The 22255-nt window shown below is 40.0% G+C and overlaps 1 protein-coding gene and 1 long non-coding RNA gene across 5 annotated transcripts in view; both read left to right on the top strand.

The window, feature by feature from the left end:
• Positions 1 to 22255, top strand: part of DERA (deoxyribose-phosphate aldolase) — a 91349-nt gene that overhangs the window by 37132 nt on the left and 31962 nt on the right. For all 4 annotated transcript variants that reach the window (XM_073319078.2, XM_073319068.2, XM_073319088.2 and 1 more), the window contains 3 exons: positions 1735 to 1830; positions 3082 to 3216; positions 12684 to 12812. In XM_073319078.2, coding sequence (XP_073175179.2) covers positions 1735 to 1830; positions 3082 to 3216; positions 12684 to 12812 — 360 coding nt within the window. The remainder of the gene's footprint in view (positions 1 to 1734; positions 1831 to 3081; positions 3217 to 12683; positions 12813 to 22255) is intronic.
• Positions 15741 to 21211, top strand: LOC140900994 (uncharacterized). The gene is made up of 2 exons (XR_012155758.1): positions 15741 to 16328; positions 18020 to 21211. It is a non-coding gene; the product is annotated as an uncharacterized LOC140900994 (long non-coding RNA).

Here is a 22255-nt window from a genome sequence, read left to right as displayed (position 1 = left end):
GATTTACAGATCCCAGATTGAGATTGTAATATGGGCAGTTATAGAATATACTACAGTATTTGACATGGAAACCATAAAGAAATACAAAAAACCCACATCTCTCTTTTAAATAACTGGATGATAAGATGGCACTAAATTTATTTGCATTAAAATGCACATGATATCCCCAATAAACGTTTGGGCTTTTTTTTTAGTGTCTGTAAATACTTTGGGTCGTAACCCTGGTTGAGGTTATTTTGTGTAGCTCCAGGATCTGGCTCTTTGCCTTTGTGCAGACAATTAGATACAGACACGTGCTGTGTGTTGAAATATTTGGCTTTTTTATCTCGCCTCAGAATTGTCTCTGCCACCCAGTTATGTCAGTAACTAAGCAAGGGATCAAAATAGCAGTTAGTTCTATCTACTACTGGGGACTTCACTAGGGGTCAGGAGTTGACCATAAGGGTGTGTCCACTGCAGCTAGAAGACATGATTCCCAGTGTGGGCAGACAGATTTGCTCTAGCTCGAGTAGAGCTAGTGCACTAAAAATAGTAGTGTGGACATTACTGCATGGGCAGCAGCTCAGGCAAGCTGCCCAAGTCCAAGTCCACCTGACCCCTTGGGTCCAAGCTTAGGCAGCTAGCTGAGCCACCACCCTTGCAGCAATTTCCATGCTACTATTTTTAGCACGGTAGCTAGAGCAGAGCTAGCACAAGTCTATCTACCCACACTGGGAATCACACCTCCCTGCTGTGGCATAGGCATTCCCAAAGTATTTTGCAGAACTGGGCCCTCAATACAAGTCTAAATGTTACACCCAATACCGACAGGAATGGAATTGTCAAGGCGTTAATGTGGCCACACAGAGTTAGTATTAAATGATAGCCATAAAATGGCATCTTTTCATACAATAGTCAGCATTGCACAACGTAACTTCTCAGAAGTATTAATATCACTGATGTGTCAGATACAGGAGGCTGTTTTAAAATGCCACATGATTTTGGTGCTTTGTTTGAGCCACATTCAAACAAAAATCAAATCCATCAATACTGTATAAACATTTGGAGCCTGATTGACGAATCACAATGGTAAGTTTTACACAGGCATAACCCCATTGTTTTCAACAGAGGTGTGTGGTGTAAAACTAGAACATAGTGATGAATCAGGCCTTGGATTCTTAGCCATACTCATGAAATAGGAAAGACCCAATCCTTTTTTAAACTCTGATTTATGAATTCTTTCTAATCCTTGATACATTTTAAAAAACTATTAAATATCAGGCCAAGTTGCTTAGAACGTGAGAATAAAATTTGAAATAGAAACACAGCAAAACTGTGCTAACACAAAGGGTATTCCATGCTAATCAAACTGTGCTATAGGCCTCTAGGTACAATACTCTGATAACATTGTTTCTGACATCATAAATCCCTGAGCAAACTGGTCTGAAACTGACGTTTAAAGAACTCCAGCCTTAAACTGTGTCTGCAATTGAGCTACTATTGATGCAGCTTCAGTGTACTCGGGGCAGGGCTAATGGACAAGGTGGTAGCTCTGCCAGTGGCCACCTGAGCCCCGCTGTCAGTAAAGCTCTCATGGTTGCTACAGCTATTGGAGAGCAGCTGGTGGTTGTGCAAGAGTACGGGATTTAAAAAAAAAAAAAAATCTAGTGCACACAAGGCCATAGTGTGGACTAGAAGACAATGCACATTACATGGAAATATACAGGTGAAACAGTGGATTGTAACTTTTTGCAGGTATTACTACAGCAGCTGTCTGTGTGTATCCAGCTAGGGTAGCTGATGCTGTTAAAGCACTCAAGGCTGCTGGTTGTAACATACCAGTAGCTTCAGGTAAGTTTCTCTTCTTTACAAGTATTATTTAAAAGATTCTTTTCCCAGTGGGCTTGTGCCCTTTTTGCTTTTATAAGATGGGTAAAGAATACTTGAAAGGGTGGTTGTTTTTTGTTGGTTGGTTTTTTTGCTGGAGGGTGGGGTGGGGAGGATCCTCCTCCTTTTTCACTAAAATGTATCTGGAATATCAAGTTTTTAGTTGTCAAGTCTAAGTTTTGCTGGAGGAGGATCTCCTGTGGGGGTCTTGGAGGCGTGTATGTTGATCTCATACCTGAGCTGAAGGGATAGGAATAATGAATCTTTACACAGACATTTTTTCTCCCAAGTGGAATTAGTCATTAAAGCTGAATAGATGTTAACATCAACAAATGAAAACCATTCCTTGCTTAATAGCTCAACTTTTAGGTTGCATGCAGGTGGATCCCTCCACCCATTGAAGTCAGCAAGGCTCTGTGCAGGTGCAAGGGTCCATCCCTGTAAAAATACCTTTGTCTCGATTCTTTGTGATGTCATCAATTCACTAGTTCTTTGGGCACCACAGAAGGGAGACAATGTGGAATTTTGGATTGAAAAAAACACCACAGAAACATGTTTGTGTTTGCAAGGGGGAAAGAGAACTTTTCCAGATTCTCTTTATACATCAGAAGGGTGCGGTGGAGGGGTGGGAGTGAAACAAGGCTAATTTTTTTCCTTTCTAAGTTACCTTTATATTGTTTAAGTACAAAAATTCAAATGACTGCTGAATAGGGTATGATTGCATTCAACTTTACCTATATTGTGACTATTACTTACCCATATTAGTTGCATGTATTTTCAAATACCTTTTATAAGAATTTTGGAGAACTGAAGCACGTATACATCAAAGATCATTTCACACATTAGGCAAAATTCAGAGCTTGTGTATACAGGCAGAACTTTGTTGAAGGCAATGGACTTATATGTATTAGCCAGGCGGAACTGGAAATAGTTGTAAGGAAAGTGGGAGAAATCCATTTGCAGGAGACATTTAAAACTGAGCAAAGCACTGATTAAGGATCTCAAGGGAAGAACAAATGTTCTTGTAAATGAGGTGGGGGATGAATTAGGTGCTTTCCAAGTCTTTGAGTCTTTACTGGAGCTGTAGAGTAACTTCCTTTCAGGGAAAAAAGAAAAAAAACCCTTGACTTTTTATACCCTCAATCTGCCTTAATAATTATATTTATATAAAAGTCTTTGCTTACTTCACAACTTTATTTTTCCCATTCTTCATAGTGGCAACTGGGTTTCCAGCTGCACAAACTCCACTGAAAACCAAATTAGAAGAGATTAGGATAGCAGTGGAAGATGGTGCCAGAGAGATCGACATTGTAATTAACAGAACCCTTGTGCTGACTGGCCAGTGGGAAGGTAAGTACTTACTAAAGCTAAGGAGCCAAGTTTTATCCTCTGCTCATGTCGGTGATAGCAGAATTTGACTTTTGGTTGCCCACTTTGGGCCAAGATTTTCAGAAATGACTAGTGATTTGGGTGTCTGTTTTTTGGGTGCTGAACTTCAAATACCCTGAAAGAGCCTGATTTTCAGATGGTGGGCGTGCTTACCACTTTCTGAAAATTCAGACTACTTTAAGAGGTGTCATGTTAGACAGCAAGAATCACTTGTTCACTTTGGAAAATCCTGACTTTTAGATTTAGTCTTTGAAAGGGTTTATATAAAGAGATATTTGAAAAATAATTTCCCAACTTCTGCATAGTTCAAATGAAACAGCAGAAAAGTGAATGCTTCTGGTCTAATTACTCTGGGCTAATTACCCACAAACAGAATGGTTAAAAAATACCCAAACGGGTTGTCAGTGTAGATGATATGTCGTTAAAATGTGTGTTTTGGTTCTTGACAAAAATGGATGTGTCTTCTAATTGCTTTTCTCCAAAGTTCAAGGTACAAATTTACAGTTCATATTATTACTGGTGTTCGTTCTCTCTCTCTCTCATTAGTACGTGTAATAATACTGGAGATGGTTTTACTCTAATTGGTTCTCCCTTAATGTACCATGAATGGTTTACCTTAAGTGCTGACAATGGTCCTATAACTAATCTCCATGTAAAGGTAAACAAGCACTAGTAGCCTTCACTGAGAACACTTCAGAAAGGAACATATGATAACGGAGTTTAGTTAAGGAAATGTAATCATCATGGTGACATACCATATTTTCTGATCTGTCTTCCTTCAATTAACAAGTAGAATTGGACTAAAATGTCATCAATTGCAACATGCCAATATTTGTATCTTTCAGTGTTATCCTAGTGCTAACTTATTCATGTATCTTGATCTTCTTCACAATATTCTTCACTTACACCAGTTTGTAGTCAAATATATGCAGTAACCCAGGTCGCTGGCATCAGCTTGTCTATCTTTCAAAATGGCTATTTTGATTTCAGATGCAATAAATATGTTGGTGATCTCAGTCCAGATCAGTGTGGACTGACATCTATATCACAAAAGCCATCATAGTTCAACTTTTGTTGGCAAATCTTACTTAGATTGTTAGCTCTTTGGGGCACAGACAGTCCTTTTGTTCTGTGTTTGTAGACTGCCTAGGACAATGGATTCCTGGTCCATGATTGGGGCTTTCAGATGCTACCACAATACAAATGATAAACACAACAGGACTGAAATTGCCATAGTAACTAGATGATCCTCTTTTCCTCCACTAGAGGTCATACCTCCAGTAAAAGATTAAAGGATATTAACTGGGAAGTAATCAGAAAGCTCAAACAGCTGCTGTCCACAATATATTTGTTCTAAGGACCTAAGTGGAGATATAAATAATCATTATCATTCAAATGCCATCTTAAAGCTAATTTGTTGTGTTGATTTTTGTGTTGCAAAAATTAGTCTAATTCAGTGACATGGGAGATACTTATGCCATGTCCATGCTGGTCTTGAAAAGAGTTTGTTACAATTTGAACAGTGGTAAGTGAAACCATTTTAGAAGCCAGTTTAGGCCTTTTCTGCACTGTAGAAATGTATCACATTAGAAAATGCACTAGCACCATTTTAACTTAGTTAAACATGACTTATCTTCTAGAATAGACTAGTACCATTGTGTGGGTTTTTAAAAATATATTAGTTGTTTGTGGTTAATCATATGTCCCCCTCCCAAGATCAGCTAACACATTTTTTCAAACACAAAAGCGCACGTTTACAGTAGGCTCCAAATTGTGTTTAGCATCATGCTAGTTAAAATGTGTGTTAACACATTTTCTAAAACAAAGTATTTTATGAGCGTAGACATATCCTTTGAGTGACCACACTACAAAGATTAGATGTGCTAGACTTCTAGTTGGAACAGTGTGCTCACTGCATGGTTCAGAAACTGCTTAGTTTAGACACAAACTAAGCTATATGAAGTAGTAATATAGACAGCAGTGGAGGCACACAGTCTTCTAGCACTTTTTATAGGGTGTATACAAATGGAACTATTCATAAATAATCTTCTCATAAACATATTTAACGGGTCACATTATGCAGAATATCAATAGCATTAATTCACTCTTTTTTTTTTTTTTTACTATCTAACTAAATTCTGAATAATAGGTTTTTTTGTGTAGGATCCTAATATGGATCCAAATAATTAGATAAGGCAACTAATATAGTTCTACTATTAAACATTCTTGAGAGCTGCAAAAATCAAAATGTTTAAATTTAAAAAAAGCAGCTAATTAGTTATCAGCTATGACCAAATTAATTTTTAAAAATGCAGATTGTGTCCTTCTGTGGAGAAACCCACTGAATGGGATCAGTGGGGGGGATATTCAAAAAGTTTGCTCACGGTGTTTCCGATAGAAAGTTCTGTTATCAAGGCAGGGTTTGTCCTGTCCACCTAAGGAGCAAAGAAAGGGTTCAGCTCAGATTTCCCCATCCTCTAAATGCTACTGGAGGCCAGAGCCATCTGTACAACAGGCCCCTTTGTCTCCACACTTGCTCTGAGTTTATTTGCTTTCCTCAACTCCATTCAGCCACAGCCAGAGGCTCCCTGACCCACCAACAATCCTCCTAAGGGAGTTCCACATTGCAGATGGAGCTATACAAACTCAGACTGTATTAAGATCATCCGGATGCCAAAGAGAAAAAAAAAGGCACAGTGCCTTCCACCTCTCCCACACAGGGATCTCTAAGCCTATGAAAAGCTGGACAGAGAGCATTGCCAACCCCGACTATGGAAAATCATGAGATTTAAAACAAAACAACCTCCTCCCCCACAAATAAAAAATTTAGGTTCTTTTGATTTGCCTTCTTGCTTTAGAGTTTTTAGGATTCACTTGGATCACAAACGTTTTTCCACAACCGTGAAAGCTATAAACTTTGTAAGTGAAAACTAAAGTTCTTGTATAATCGTTTGTCTCTGGGAGCTGGGGCTTTAAGGAAAAATCAAATATTGCAAGACTTGAGATAAAATTGAGAGAAATTGCAATATTCCCCCACCCCCTTTATTTGTATGGGCAAGGAGAGAACCACATATGAAATGGGTGCCTCTATGTGACTATCTCCACATTATTGCTTGAGCAGAGTTTGCACCCCTACAGCAGACTTGAAGTGGCCACTGCTGCTCAGTGGTGGCCATGTTATAAACAAATGCAATATTTGTATTTGTTTCTTCTTTAGTGTTCAGACAGACATCTGACAATTACACTGTTCCCATACAGTTCAGATATTCCATCCATCCCGATCACTTTCTCATGCCTGTACTTTTGTGCACAGTCAGAGTTATAAAGCATATGATCACTGCATAGCCAGGAATGGGAGCGAGGACTAGTCTTGAGCACAGATCCAGCTAACCCAGCTGACTCAAGAGAGCCCTATCCACAAGAGAGCACCAATCTGGCCTAGAGTAGCGACAGTTGGTGCCTGAAAAAGTTGTCAAGAATTGTTCTGCTTAATGTGCAGAACAGTGCTTGATAGCTGTTTCTGAACATGCCTGCAGTTACCATGCTTCAGAGGTCAAAGCATGGGCAGGCTCTAGACACAGACTACTTAGAACAAGGGTCACTGAGTTACCCCATGCAATCAACAGAAAATAGAACTTAAAGTATATTGTACATGATTATGAAAAGGGATGTCATAGAAGAAATAATAGAGGGACAGATCCTGAACACCTGACACTCAGTCACAAGTTACTGGGCATGGCGCAGAAATTACTGCCTGAAATTGTGACCTGTGTTATGCAGGAGGTCAGACTAGGTGATCGCTATGGTCCCTCCTGGCCTTAAAATGAATTAACTCCTATTGAAGTTAAATGGAAGTTGCAGGTCTCAGGATTTGCCATATAAAACAGGATGAACTGGCACCACTGCAACTGTGGTGTGGATGTTTTAACTTGAACTGTATCAGCTTTTTCTGCATGGGGTTACAGACAGTTACATATAAACGGAAGTAACTGGGAAGGAGCACTCAGATGTGACAGGGTGGGTGGAGTAGATTAAAAATAAATCAGATTTTGACTTTTCTTCATTTCATTCACTTCTTTTATCCACAGCAAGTGTTGTGGCAAGCTTGAAGAAAGCAGTTTTTTTTTTTTTAATAAATAGTTTTGATTTATTTCCACAAGGGGGTCACTGAGTTTATCACTGATAGATTTCTGAGAATTTATGTAGGAATGTACATCCTTGTGTACTGTAGCCTCTCATATTTGTCATGAAAAGAGAACTATCCAAGGAACAAAATTTACTCACCAACCTTTACAACATTGAGGATGACGTTAATGGGGGGTGGGGGGACCCCTGATATTTAAGTCGCCCATCAAGGAAAGCAACTCCAGTGGATGAGGGGAAATTTTGTTGCAAGGCTGATGTTCAGTATATAGGATTAACATTCTACAGACATATATATGATTTATAATATAGCCTAAACTCTGGCTATATCTAATGTCTAGAAACGATAAATCTTTTTGCATTCTACAGTTTATTTGAGGAAGGCAGAGAAAGGGCTAAGGAAGTCTTTCCAAGCAGGACCCATGTGTTATATAAAATTGAAAAGTGGTGGTGAGGGCAGTAAATACATCTTTGTTCCAGTGACTTCATAAACCACAACTGCTTTGCTCATATGCTTTATAATAATGACAGAACCTTTGCATATACTTGTAGCCCCAGTGTATTTTTATGGTTGTTTTCTCATGCTATGATTCTTCAAAACTTCAGATGTTATTGACAAAAATATGTGTGGTTTATACTGTATTTTATTTTGCAAACTAGATCTTTCTGTTTTTATGTATTTTTTCAGCTTTCCCCCCCTAGACACTGGGATAACTGGAGTCACCTTGATAGATGAAAACTGCATTTTTTAAGATTTTTTTGTGACTTTGTTTAAAAAGTTGCTGGACAATGTTATATTAAGTATTTTAGTGAACATACAATTGTACTGAGAGTTATTTTAAAGCTATTCTTACATATTGTTGAATATATTTATTGCACTTGAAATATAATTGTCTAAATCTGCTTTTTAACAATTTTTTAACATGCTTTCTAATGGTGCACGTTAAAACATTGTTAAAGAGCAGATTTAGTACAGTAGTACTTTTCAGAAAGTATTGTGTTCTTAACTATCTGATTTTTCCACTGGCATATCATGAATGAAAGGCAAGTGACATTTTTGTTTGGGAGAGCAATAGGCTGCAGAAATGGCCTATACTGTTGTATAGTGTTCCATTTCCATGCATCAAAAATTATGGGCTTGATCCATGGCCCATTGAAGTTAATGGGAATTTCTCTATTGACATCAGAAGGTGTGTGGGATTGGGCACTATGGTCCCAAACCTGCTGAGATGCCACGATCATGCTGCTCAATCTCCACCAATCCCTTCTAGGTAGTTATGAGCATCATTTGCTCTATTATAATTGAAGCATCAATGTCTTTCTGTAGACCGAACCCTATAGAGGTACTGTATACCAAATCCCTCCCCAGTATCGGTTCCAGCAAGGCTTCCCCCTTGGATGCCACTAAGGAATTGAAGGATCTGTCACCTTTTCAGAAGGCCACTTCAAATTTGCCTCCATCTCCATTGGCCCACTGGACTTTGGTAACTGGAAGCTGCATTGTTAACGGGGCTATTGACAGACCTGTATTTGGAGAGTGACATCCACAAAATGACTTCACTATGTGCTCAGTTTCCAAAACTTGCTTGGATTTGGTGGAGCACCCTGTTTCCGATTCTCATTTTAAGAGGTTGGATGAGGGATGGAAACAGAGGGGAGAGAACTATGAGGAGAGAAAGAAAAGGAAGATTAAAAAACTAACCAACCAACGAAAGAGCAAGTGAAGGTCAAACCAGAAAAGGAGAGATTCCTTAAAACAGGGTTGGGCAACTTTAAGATAATAGAGGGCCACAAATCCACTAAAATTCTTTGGCAGGCCATAGAGAATTTTAAGATTGAGTTGGGTCACTGAGGGGTTCAGTCTTTTAACAAAGCTGTTGTTGCCTCATGCCACTCTGCATCCAGATCAGCACAGACTGTACCTCAGTCAGCTCCTCAGCTGGTGTAAACTGACACAGTTCTGTTGACTTTAGTGCTACCAATTAACAGTGAATGGGGCTTTGCTGCTTTACACATCAGCTGAGGATCTGGCCCAGATCTAAAGGCTAAAAGACAGGCTATGATTCTCTTTCTCCCCTTTGATTGTTTATACTTTGAGTCTTTGCTGCGTTGAAAGTGACAACTTTTAATAGAGATATTGCTCTGTGTATCAAGATGTTACTATTAACAATCTTCCCTGGAGTGACGAGGGCTGGTTGGCTGTTTTTTTTGTTTTGTTTTTTTGTTTTTGTTTAAACAGCAGCCAGAAGTTGGCTCTCTCATAGCCTTTCCAATGACTGTGGAGTAGTGTAATGGTCTAAGTTTCACGTCTGAAACAAGAAGGCTGTTTCTACACTAGACATTTTTGACAAAAAAGAACTTTTCCACCATTACTACTAACTGGTTCAGTGCCACCAGTTGTAGCAAAAGGAGCACTAGTGTAGACACGGCATGAGGCAGTAACTGGCATTTTAACCACTTTGTCACTTATCCCCCTTCAGGAAATCCGAACAATATAGTGGTTAAAATACCAGTGGCTGCTAGCATCCTGTGTGCACTTTCCCAGTGATGGGACTGGTGGAGCTGAACTATAGACAGACATTTTTGGTAGCAAACCCTACCACATACAAAGCCCAGACTCCAGGAAACCATGGGTTTAGGTCTGGGTATGAGCTACACAACCCTTTTTCTTTAAGAAGCATGTAACTTGAGTATCATGAAGCTTGTGCAAGTCATTTGGATGCAACTGTAAAATGATCTCCTGTCTGCTCTGTGTAAATACTGAAGCCTTTTTTATAGGGTTTGGGGTTTGTCCCAACATCTGTGATCAAAACTTCCTTTCTCTTTACTATATAGCAATATGACTTGTGCCGGTTGGGTACCTTCCTCTCCTCTCCTCTCCGCGCCCCCCTGCCCCCCCCCCCGTGCTGTAAAGCTGCAAAGTGTGTTGGGATATTTTAGGATCAAAGGCACCACATAAAAACGAGATACTATCTGTAACAATTGTTCTCTGAATATATGGTAATTATTACAGACAAGTTCTTGTATCCCCACTGCTAGAGTTAGGAAAAAAAAGTACATATGCACTTTCTCCATTACCTTGAAGAACGTGGCAGAAAAGATATTCATAGCTGAGGAGCTTCAGTTATTCCTCTTCATTGGGTGCCACACATGCCATTGGGGCTGTTAACTCATTCCAGCACTAATTTCATAGAGAAACACATATCAAAAGTGTGGGGATAATACTATAACTACAGCACTACCTTCAGAGAACAAGATAATTCTCTTTTATGGCATCCACCCTAAATTTACATTCTGTTAATTTGTTTTGAAATTTTTGGCAGCATGTCTTAGAACTAGAGAAAACTTGAATCTTTTCTTATTGCTACTGAAACTAGTAGAACAAGAAAGCTGCTTTCCTTGGTTTTCTAAAGGCTTCATGAAATAGTCACACCACAAAAAGAGACTGTATTATGATCTAACATGAGCATCAGCCAGTCATATTATCACCTCTCAAATCCTCTACTCAAGCAAATAACACAGGTTCTTTGTGTTTCCTTTCTGAGTGTTGATTTGATCTAGGAGGCTTCTGGAGTATCGTCAATGATCAATAATACATGTTCGACTGTATGGTAGCACTGATTAATTCACACTTTGGGTACCTAGTGAGATGTGAGATAAGCCAGGTGTCTATAAAGGGACTCACTAAGTGCATTAGCCAGTTGTCTGCGAATATGCATAATATGTCGCAGCGGAACACTGCAGTACTATCAAACATAGCGGCTACATCCTGACATCAATGGAATGCATCAGCACAGCAGGTGGAGTGGAGGACCAGCAGTGAAGCAGTTTGATAAGTCCACCGAATGGTTTGGAGACTCTCTTGGGGGTGGAGAGAGCATTTATAGTTTATCACTAAACATGCCTTTGCTCTGCAGTGTCCACAATTATCATGGTCATTGCACAGCAAAGATGTATTTAAATATATTTTAACTTTATTTTATCATTATTAATATACATTGATTTCCATATATGTATTAACAAATCTTACTCATAATCTGAATTTGTTACCTTTAAAGGACCCAGTTGGGTCGGTCATCCTTTTGTCTGTATCTTTATTTTGTTAAAATTCCAAAAATGGGAACACTATATTATAGAATCTACTTGATTCTGATATAAAGCTGTCTGTCATTGTTTCCTCTGTAGGGGCTTTCCATACTTGATTTCACCAGGTCGCTAATGTTGGGGTATCTGCCCTTTTTCAAAACGTCTGCAGTTATATTTTACTAGAAAAGCATGACTGTGTATTAATATTCATGTTTAGATTTATCTAGCGGCTATTTCCCATTCTTTGTTGTTTTAGAATACTTCAGTCTCCACCAAAATATGGTGGATTTCTCAGTGCTCCCACACTCAACCCTCATTATCTGATCAGGTCAAAGGGGTTTAATCATTTTTTAAAAAAAATATCAATTAGAAATCCCTTAATGTTTTCAAATTTATTCTTACTGAAATAGGAATCTGTCAAGTTACGAGGAGTGTGCACTGGGGTGTGTGGCATTCCTGTGGCTATGACAATCTTTTCACATTCAAAAGGAGAGTTTTTGGTTTGTTTGTTTAATAGCTACAGGTTCACACAAGAGCTCCTTCCTGAATTCTAACCAGTTCATCTTATCAACTATGGATAAGGGTAAGGGCCAAATTCTGCCCTTGGATGCACATATGCAACTCCAGTGAGAACTGTATCTCATCTAAGGGCAGAATTAGAAATGTGGGGGTAGAAGAGAAGTGGAAGACGAGACAGAGTGGGACAGGCTGAAAAAAAAACAAAACAACATTCCAGAAAGTAGAAGACATTCCAGAAAGTTGATGGCAAGGCCAAGAGCATCAGAAGGCTGGAGTGAGAAGGAGAAAAATGACATGATGAATATACAGGAAAGCTATTAACAAGCATACAGGAAAGACTTTAGAAAGTATTGATAGTGTTTTATTGGTATATTTAGGGCTAATCAGTGAAATTTTTAAGTCTTTGTCCTGTTTATACTGCTGACTTGTTCTCATATGCCAAACATATTTGAATATATTCTTGGTTTTGGATGAAATGAAGTTAACAGCTATTAAAATGAATTTGAAACTGTATAGCAGTGCTAACGATCTACACAGCCATGTGATTCAATGAACCTTTAACACTTTGCTTTATAACTAGTTCTTAGACCTGTCTGCATTCACCCCGAAGTGGAAATTAACACCATACTTGAGAATGTTTCTTGACCAGCTTTTATAATTTTAAAATGACTTTCCTGTAGGCCTCTATGAAGAGATCCATCAGTTTCGTCAGGCCTGTGGAGATGCTCATATGAAAACAATCTTGGGAACAGGAGAGCTGGGATCACTTACCAATGTCTACAAAGCCAGCATGGTAGCGATGATGGCAGGTAAATATATGCATTTTTAACCATTTTGTAGGTAATGCAGCCACAGAAATCTTTAGTTTTAAATTAGGGGCTTGACAATTGGATGTTAAATACTCAGAATAGGCAAAACTGTGATGCAACAACCCTGCCAGTAACTATTAATATTGCAGGTAATAAGATATGTCACTTGTTTTGTATAAAACTATGATATTTACTGGAGCTGGTCATAAAATGGGAAGAATAATTTTCAAAAGTTTAGTAATTTTTTTCCTATATTTTTATTTATTTGTATGTATAGCAGCTCCTAGAGGCCCTCACTGAGATTGGGCCTCATTCTACTACTAACAGTACAAACCCATAGTAAGAGACACTTCTTCCTCTGAAGAACTTACAATAAAGTAGTAAGTTTCATCTAAATTCAGAATGTCAACAAAGCTTTCCATCAAAATTTCAGAATTCAAAACATTTGGACCAGTTGAAATGGACGAAAAATCTGATTTGTAAACATTATTAATTTGCTAAATAGTATATATGGGAGAACTGTTTACGTTTACCTCGGGCTATATTGTGCAACCCTTACTCATTCCAATGACCACTTACACGAGTAAGTCCAATATAATAATTCTACCACCTTATATATTCTTAAATAGCACTTATCATTAGATCTCAAAGTACTTTGCAAAGGTGGTCCGGATTAGTGTCTCCAGTTTCCAGATGGGGAAACTGAGGCAAAGAGGTAAGTTTCCCTCTCATAAGTTTACCCAGTAGGTCAGTGAAAGAGATGGAAATAGAACCAGAGACTCTTGAATCCCAGTCCTGTGTTCTATCCAATAGACCACATTGCTCCGATATCATTGGGACTGCTCCTGTAAGCTCATGTTGATGAGCCCTGTCTATCCCTATATATGTGCAAATTTAGAAATGAGTATTGAGGCTGAAATTAACCCTTGAGCTCCTGAATTCTGGTGTTCTCAGGGTTTAAGTGGTGCATATGCCTTGGGCTGGGCCTCTGCACAGGTATGAATATCACCCAATATTAGGGCTTGTCTACTCAGGATGTTAGTGCGTGGCAAGCCATTGTGCGAATCTATAGTGCACCAGCTTGCCGTGCAGTAATGTCCTGTGTGGGTACTGCTACGGTGAACTAAAAGTTCCATAGTGCACTCTGACAATGGAACTTTTAGCGTAATGTAGCAGTGTGCATATGGGATGTTACTATGTGGCAAGCTGGCACGCTGTATATTCACACCCTGGCTTGTTGTGCGCTAACATCTTGACTGGACCAAGTCCTTGTAAGAATGTATAATAGAAATTTGCAGTGAAAAAGTACTGCTTAGTACTAGAATACAGTCAGATCAATGAAAACTGAAAATCTATCCAGTAAGTGCTTAATGGATTTTATTCATTTGATCATTCTTTTAGAGATATACACTGATAGTAAAGAATTGCTTTGATTTGTTTTATAAATAAGACTATTCTACTGTGGCTATTATAGGAATTACAGATAACATTCATTAGTACTTCTGTGCAGATAGCCTCAAAATGACAAGGCCCTCTGCATTTTCAGGGAGCAAATGGTGTCAACTAAAGCATCCCATCCTCAGTGCATCTGAACAGGGATGCATACAATTTTGTGGGGAGGGAGGGCGGATCCTTGTCCAAGCAATTCCAAAACGCACAAAGATAAATATCCAACGTGGATTCTGTCACCTTAATATTTTAAATTCAGTGAAAACTGCCTAGAAAGATTGCTTTGGGCAACCCCCATTGCCATCTTCCTCCATTGTGGTGTAGAGAATAATAGCTCCATGAAATGGTTAACTTCCGAAATAACATATGTTGATACTCTACATGCAAAAATCTCAAACTTGTAAGATTAGCACACATTAATTAGGTATTTTAGTGGTAAAATGGTTAGTCAGGTTATAATTGGGACAGAGAAGCAGCAGTGTTCTCTATCTGCAGCTAAGAGACACTCCAAAATTGCAAAATCTTTCCTCCTTGTTGAAAACATCAAAGAAAATTACTTTTAATCTGATCCTTAGGACTTAGCTAAAAGCTGCAAAGTAAGTGGGAGACAAACACCTCAGCATAAAAAGGAAGTGATTTTTTTTTTTTTTTTTTTAGTGATTTAGGGCTTCCTCCTACTGTTTGTTTTTTGCACTGGTATAGCTGCAACAGTGCAACCTGCTTAGGTGCATGACAACAGTTCAAGCACTGTTTTGTACCAGTGCTATGTATCTACATTAACCAGGTGCAAATTTCTTTAGTCTACACAAGCTTTTAGGGACATAAGGTGGTTTCATAATTAAGACTCAGAACTAGCAGTTAGCTGACAAGGGTTCTATTCTCAAAATCCCTTCTTTAAACCCGCTTATTTCACAGTGCTCATTAAGAAGAGACTTTAATAATTGAATTAGATGGAGGGAAGTTTAAATTAGAATCACCTAAGTTATCCTCACCTTTGGAGTGTCCTGTTTTGTTTGTGCCCATCTTTATTATGGTAAGCTCTCTGAGATAGAGAATATCTTTATTTTTGTGTAGGAGAAATCGCCAAGCACATTATTGACATTGAACGAATACTACTCTAATAATTTTCTGGCTCTGCCACAGCTTTCTTCTGTGACCTTGTACAAGTTAACCTCTCTCTCTGTGCCTCAGTTTCTCCCTCTGTAATATAGAGATGATACTTTTCTACCTAAAGAGTGTTGAGAGGGTCAATTCATTAGTGTTTCTGAGATGTTCAGATAGTACAGTGATGAGGACTATGCCTGTAAATATAGTTTTTATCCATACATCAAAATCATTGTGACAAGTGATGAGCCTTATAACAATTACACTGTCGTTTAATTTGATCTGCTGATCATTTTGACCTCTTTTGTAATACATAATAGTTGAAAACTAGCAAATTATTTTGGTTTATTCTATACATTAACCCTCCTCCCCCCCCCTTTTTTTTTTTTTTTAACTGGTGTAGTGTTCTTGCAGTACAGCAGGTGGCTGTATTGTTAATGATTTTCTTTGCATCGTGATTCATTTTGTAAGTGCTTATCCTTGTGAATATGTATGGTAGCTTCTTTATTTTGATCTCTTGCTTTCTGTTTGGGGGCAAGTGTGGGAATGTGAACTGAGCGCTGTACCCAAGTGGTCTGTGTCAAATTTGGAAACACGGGAGCCTGACTTTCACATAGACAGAGAACCCAAAACTCCGGTGGAAGTCAGTGCGAGCTGCAGGTGCTCAGCATCTCTGAAAAATAAGGTGCTGTTGCCCAGACCTTCACAGGTGTTTAGACGCCTGTCTCCCATGGAAATCAATAGCCATTAAGCATCTAAATACCTTGGAGAATCTGAGCCTGTGCACCTAAAGTTAGGTTCCTAAATCTCTATTTTCAGGCACCTAACTTCTTTGCAACCAATACGATGATTTCTTTTTTAAAAGGTGTGCCTAATTTTCAGCTCCTAAATCTTTATTTCAGATCCTGAATACGTGGTCTGATTTTCATATGTGCTGATCATCAAGCAGACCTACAGAGCTAGGTAGTTGCCTGAAGGATGAATTTGACACTACATCTTGGACCGTGCTAGAAACTATAATTGTACATGCATGAATGCCAAAAAAAAAAAAAAAAGTTACCATTGCATGATCCTGTAAAAATTGGGCTTGACCAGCATACTTCTTGCTATCATGCCTAACAGAGATGAGGACTTTTTTTTTTTTTTTAAAGTAAACATTTGTACTGTTGTTGTGATCTGATTATTTTGTGGTTAAATATCTGTTACTGCCTGAAGCTGACAGTATCACAACAAGCCAAAATTGTGAACTTGGGCTCAGGTTTTCAAAACTGAGTGCCTCGTTAGGCTCCTAAGTCAAGATTTAGGCACACTAAGAAGTCATCTGATTTGCAAAACAGCTGCAGATCCAGCCGTTCCCACTGATTTCCGTGTGCTTAATTCTTGTGACCATAATAAGTTTTTCACCACAGACTAATCAGATAATTTAAAAAGTAATACAGCTGTGGGCTTTGCTTTTGTTTTTTTAAATCTTCACCCTCATTAAATGACTCATGGAAATTGAGCTACAATTATACTAGCAAGAAGCATGTTGTCAATGCTGTTAACTTTAAAAAAGTTACACTGATGCTGAATCTGGTTCCTAGATTGGGAAGGGCCCAAAGAGTGTAAAGAATAAGGACACCAGAAATTCAAAGGGACAGATATGGCTTTCTGTGATTTAACTATTAGTACAGTAACTCCTCACTTCACGTTGTAGTTATGTTCCTGGAAAATGCAACTTAAAGTGAAACAATGTTAAACTAATTCAATTTTCCCATAAGATTTAATGTAAATGCGGAGGGTTAGGTTCCAAGGAAAGTTTTCTGGGGCAGATAAAAGGCATTATATACTGTACAGTACTGTACTGTGGTTGGGAAGTGCCCTGGCTTACCCCACACAGGCACAGCCCGTTGCAGGCAAGGATGCTAAGAAGCACCTTCACAGCAGCAGTGGCAGCTTATCTGGAGAAGAATAGGCGCAGACTTTGCAGGGGGATGCTCCAGGCCCATCTCTTCCCATCCCCGCTCCACTCCGGGCTCACCTCTTCCCACTCCAACTCCTCTGCGGAGCATGCCACATCCTCGCTCCTTCTCCCCCACTCCCAAAAAGTCCTAAGCGCTGCCAAACAGCTGTTTGGCAGTGGGGGAAGCGCTGGGAGGGAGGGGGAGGAGGCAGAGAAGAGGAACTTGTACAATGCTCCCTTGTAAAGTCGCTGCTCTTCCACAAAATCTTACAAGCAGTGGACAGAGCAGGCAGCCAAATGACGTTATAAGGGAGCATTGTACAACTTTAAACTAGCATGTTCCCTAATGGTACTTTGGACCTCCTGTGGTCCCTTCCAAGCCGGATAGTCTATGAGTCTATGATAATGGAGCAGCGATGTAACTTTGAAACAACGTTAAGCGGGAGGATGTTAAGTGGGGAGTTACTGTATTAGTAGTAGTATTTGAATAGTGCCTACCAGCCCCAGTCATGGACCAGAACTGCATTGTGCTAGGTACTTTACAAACACAGAACAAGAAGACCATCCCTGCCCCAAAGTGGTTGCAATCTAAGTAATCCAGTTGCCAAGGCACGTAGGGAGTTGTCTGGGACAAGTTGGTGGGATCTTAGCCAGAAGTTTCTGTAGAATAAGCTTTAATCTAAAATAAATTTCTCACTCTTGTCTGGTGCAGGAACCCTTCTGAACACATGCTGATTCAGTGCTGCCATCTTGAATTTGCAGACAGCTAATCTGAAACAGACAGGCCCCTGAGATCCAAATCTGAGATGAGCAAACAGCCTGAGCCGTCAGGTTGTGCACTGACAACTTCCTCCAGGGCCGGAGGGGGAGGAATCGTTCTGCCTTTGGCAATCACTAGCAGCAGAGAAGTTCTGTTGCCCTTACAGCTCATGGCTGGAGAAGCCTCTGTACCACTTGCTCTGCATAGCCACTCCAAGTGCTGCTACATGCCATTTGCCTACTAGAACTGGTTCTGCTACAGGAGGCCAGCCATAGCCATTGGGGAGTGGGTGGGACTGGTGAAATTGCCTCCTTCCAGCTCAATGGGGTGCTAACTATGCAACTCCTGTCTGTGTCTTAATATCACTCCTGAAAAATGCTATGTCTAATGTATAGGATCTTTGATCTTCTGTCATCTGTCGCTCCAAACCTTGTGTGCACCTTGAACACTGGTGGCAAGTAAGAGAAGTCTTCTGGCTGACTCCCTGGATAATTTGTCAAGGGTTTATTTTGTCTAAGCATTTCTGTACAGATACTGCCCGATTTTCAGAGGTGTTGTACACTCATGGCAGTTTGACTTTAGTAGGAGCTGTGGGTGCCCAGCACCTCCAAAAACCAGGAAATAATGGGTTACGTTAGATTTTACGTTGCCAGTGATATCTAAAAATAACTGGAGAAACAACTGGCTCCTGCAGTGCTAATATTAATTCAGTAAGTCTTGCAAATTTCAAAAGGCCTATAGGCACTACAGCAATCCCAAATTAATCCCAGAATTGAATCAAAAGTACTTTTTCTGGGTCATCATTTTAAATCCAGGTCAGCAAACTAACCCTCTTCCCCACAGTAACAAACTCTTTGCCCCGTAAACAGGAATTTTAAGCTTTGCCTTGCTGTGGAGCAGGCCAGGGATGTACTTTGGTAAATATTCAGAGGGTGAGAGTTCCTGTGACAGAGAAGGCCCTATCGCCTTTCTGTCCTCTCAAGATTATAACAAAGGATGGTCAACATCCCAGTTGATCTTAATTGCAGTGGTGAGGTACCCTATGTCCCCAGCTAGACATGTCCTATGTTATTTCACATCCCAATTCTGTTTCCTTACGGCAGAGGACAAACGTCCATCTTCGGCCTAGGATTCCTACCTGTTCTTTAGACTTTGCTAGGCAACATGTCATCTTTAGTTAGCAAGCGCTCTTCACCTAATCCAGTACCCTTGAAATCAATGGAAAGACTCCCATTGGCCTAACGGTTTTAGGATTAGGTCTACAGAAGGTTGGGGAGCGAGTGCTTAGAGCTCATCTGCCCAACAAACCCAAAAAAGAAGTTAGTAGATCAGCCCATGTGACTTGATTGCATGCGGTCATGTTGTTGAATTATATTAGTATTTAGAGAACATGAGGCACATGTCAACACTAGTCACAGGTTTTTTGTTAAAGGAGGTGCTCCTTCGTATTCAATTTCTTAACATCACCATTTCGTTATCCTCAACCCACCCACATTCTGAATGTTCAGCATTGCACTGTGCATTGTAGCCACATTATTCAAGCATTTCATTGTCCTCTGAAACATAAGGTGTTGACAGCAGCCAGAAGCAGGATACTAGACTACATGTACCATTCATCTGATCTGGCAAAATGTGTGCCTAAATGAAGGCTGTGATTTTCAAAGGAGTGGAAAATATGTGCTTAAATTCCATTGAAATTCAATGGGAGTTGGACACCTGCCTTCTTTAATCTCTTTTGGAAAACCCAGATGAAGTCTTTGAGATTTGACTGACAGTATTAATTCTTCTGGAATATTTAACATTGTACATCTCTCTTTATTTAACCCTGTGCTAAACAGCTACAAAGATCTTGATATCCCTTAAAGGATAATCAGTTAGCTGAGAGGTGCAATTCTTGCAGTGTTAGGGAAAAGAAAGTGGCACCTGGGAGTGAGTGCACATCAGTGGCTGAGGAAGTACATTGTTTTCAAGGAAGCAGACTGCATTTCAATATGAATCAGGAATCTTGCATCACTGGCTGTTTATCTGCCGCACTGTTGGATCTTGAGCTCTTTGAAGTCTTAGGTTATGTGTATGGTGCCTGGCCCAAGCCAGTTGGTTCAGGCTCAGGCTAAGGGGCTGTGTCATTGTGGTGTAGCTGTTCAGACTGGGGTTATATATAGCCTAAACTCTGGGACCTACCCACCTTGCAGGATCCTAACGCCTGGGCTCCAGCCTGAGCTCAAACTTCTACACCATAATTAAACAGCCCCTAAGTGCGAGCCCAAGTCAGCTGACACAGGCCAGCCACAGGGTTTTAATGGCAGTGTAGACATACTCTTAGGCCTTGTCTACACTGGCACTTTACAGCTCTACAACTTTCTCTCTCAGGGGAGTGAAAAAACACCGCCCTGAGCGCTGTAAAGTGGCAGTGTAGACAGTGCACCAGCGGTGGGAGCTACTCCCCTCATGGGGGTGGTTTTGTTACAGCGACTACACAAGCCACATTAAAGCTTTAACGTTGCAAGTGAAGACAGGCCCTTAGAGGTGGGCTAAGGAAGATCAGCTTAAGGGACACTGATTACACCTGTAATTCTATCAGCTGGTTGCCAAACACTGAGGAGATTGAACCAATCAGTGGAGTTCCTTCGCTGGCGGCTGCACTCGCTGTGCAAGTCGTGCCCATTCCTAGAGCAGATACTCAATCCATTTAACCTATTGGCAGTACCAAGACTAGAGGGGCCAAATACGAGCACATTTTCTCCACACCAGTAGATGCTGTGCTAAGTTTTTCTCCACTTGGAAATCGTTTTTATATGTATCGTTGCTTCTGTCTTAGCCTGTATACACTGCTTTGCTTATGACAAGAAGGTCTGTGTGTTTTTGACAAAGACATCAAAAAATTGGCAAGCCAGCTGTACAAGGAATGGGGAAGGCAGCAGTAGCTTTAGAAAACACGAGGAAAACCTTTTCTGTATGAATTAAGTAAGGGCACATGCCATGCTGAAAGCTTGTTTGGTTTCGGAAAATGGGTTTTAGCCATATTGTCCAATTTTTGAAAATATCCCATTAGTACCCAAAGACTTGTATGGAGCAAGAAAGGGATGCAGGTGGGGGATTAAAATGGGGGGACTGATAGATAAATGTACCCATTTTAGGAACTAATTTTGTGTGTGTGTGTGTCATTTTTCCCCCACATGAAAGCTGGTCTAATATCACTCAGACCTTCCTCTGTCTCACCCCGGGATGTGTGGGGGAAGAGACTATGAGGATGTTATAGATGTTTGGGTTTATTAGAATATTAGAGGTGTTTACACAAGTATGCAACTACCCCCAGAAAGGTCATGAAGGTGTAACCCATACTCTTTAACAAAGATGCTCTTTGAAATGACTGAATATGCATAAGGAAATTAAATGATTGCATATCAAAGCATAATGGATTTAGTCAAATACATTTGGAAATACAATCCTAGAATAATTGAGTTTAAAAAGAGGATGAGGCAAATGTCTGAACAAGCTAACACCTGTGATCTCTCTGTATTGCAACAACTGCAAAAAATATAAAGGAGGGAGGAAAACTACTGTGTGAAAGGGCTACACTGGCAGGCCAGCCAAAAGAAAAAAGGCAGATGAAATTTGCAAACTGAAAACATTCCCTGACCAAGTCTCTATTTCAGTCTGCTCAAAACAGGAAAAGAAAAAAAATTCCCAGTTTCCTAGGCACCCTTCCGAAGTATCTGCCACAGCTCATTACAAAAAACAATTAAACTTTTACAACCAAACCGAAATTGAAGCAAATGGTTTCTCTTACCCACAACTTTGAGGAAAGCCAACTAGCCCAGTCTGGCTCCTTGGCCAGAATGGCACTGTTTATATACCCCTCCCAATTTCCCAGCAGGCCTTGCCAGAATTTAGGACTGTTAGGAAAGACATTTCCCAGAAAACTTGCTGTTCTGGATCTCAGAAAGTGATTGGCTTTCTTACAATAAGCCAGCCTTGTCCTTGACTACTGAGGGAAGCGGGGAGTTCTAGCCTGCCCTGTTCATGGATCCCCAGCCTAGGGCCCTGAAGCCACAGGCAATAGGTTGGGCTTCTTCACAAACCCTAGATGAGTTCCTCTCCCAAAATGGTACTGTTTTCTGTGCAAGTACATGGTAGTACTGGCCTGATCCTTAAAGTGCCAGTACATTACCTTGCACAGGCACCCAC

The sequence above is a fragment of the Lepidochelys kempii genome, chromosome 1 (genome assembly GCF_965140285.1).
Source record: "Lepidochelys kempii isolate rLepKem1 chromosome 1, rLepKem1.hap1, whole genome shotgun sequence".
Classification (NCBI taxonomy): Eukaryota; Metazoa; Chordata; order Testudines; family Cheloniidae; genus Lepidochelys; species Lepidochelys kempii.
The sequence above is the reverse complement of the archived record's forward strand: the minus strand, read 5'-3'. Positions and strand labels throughout refer to the sequence as shown.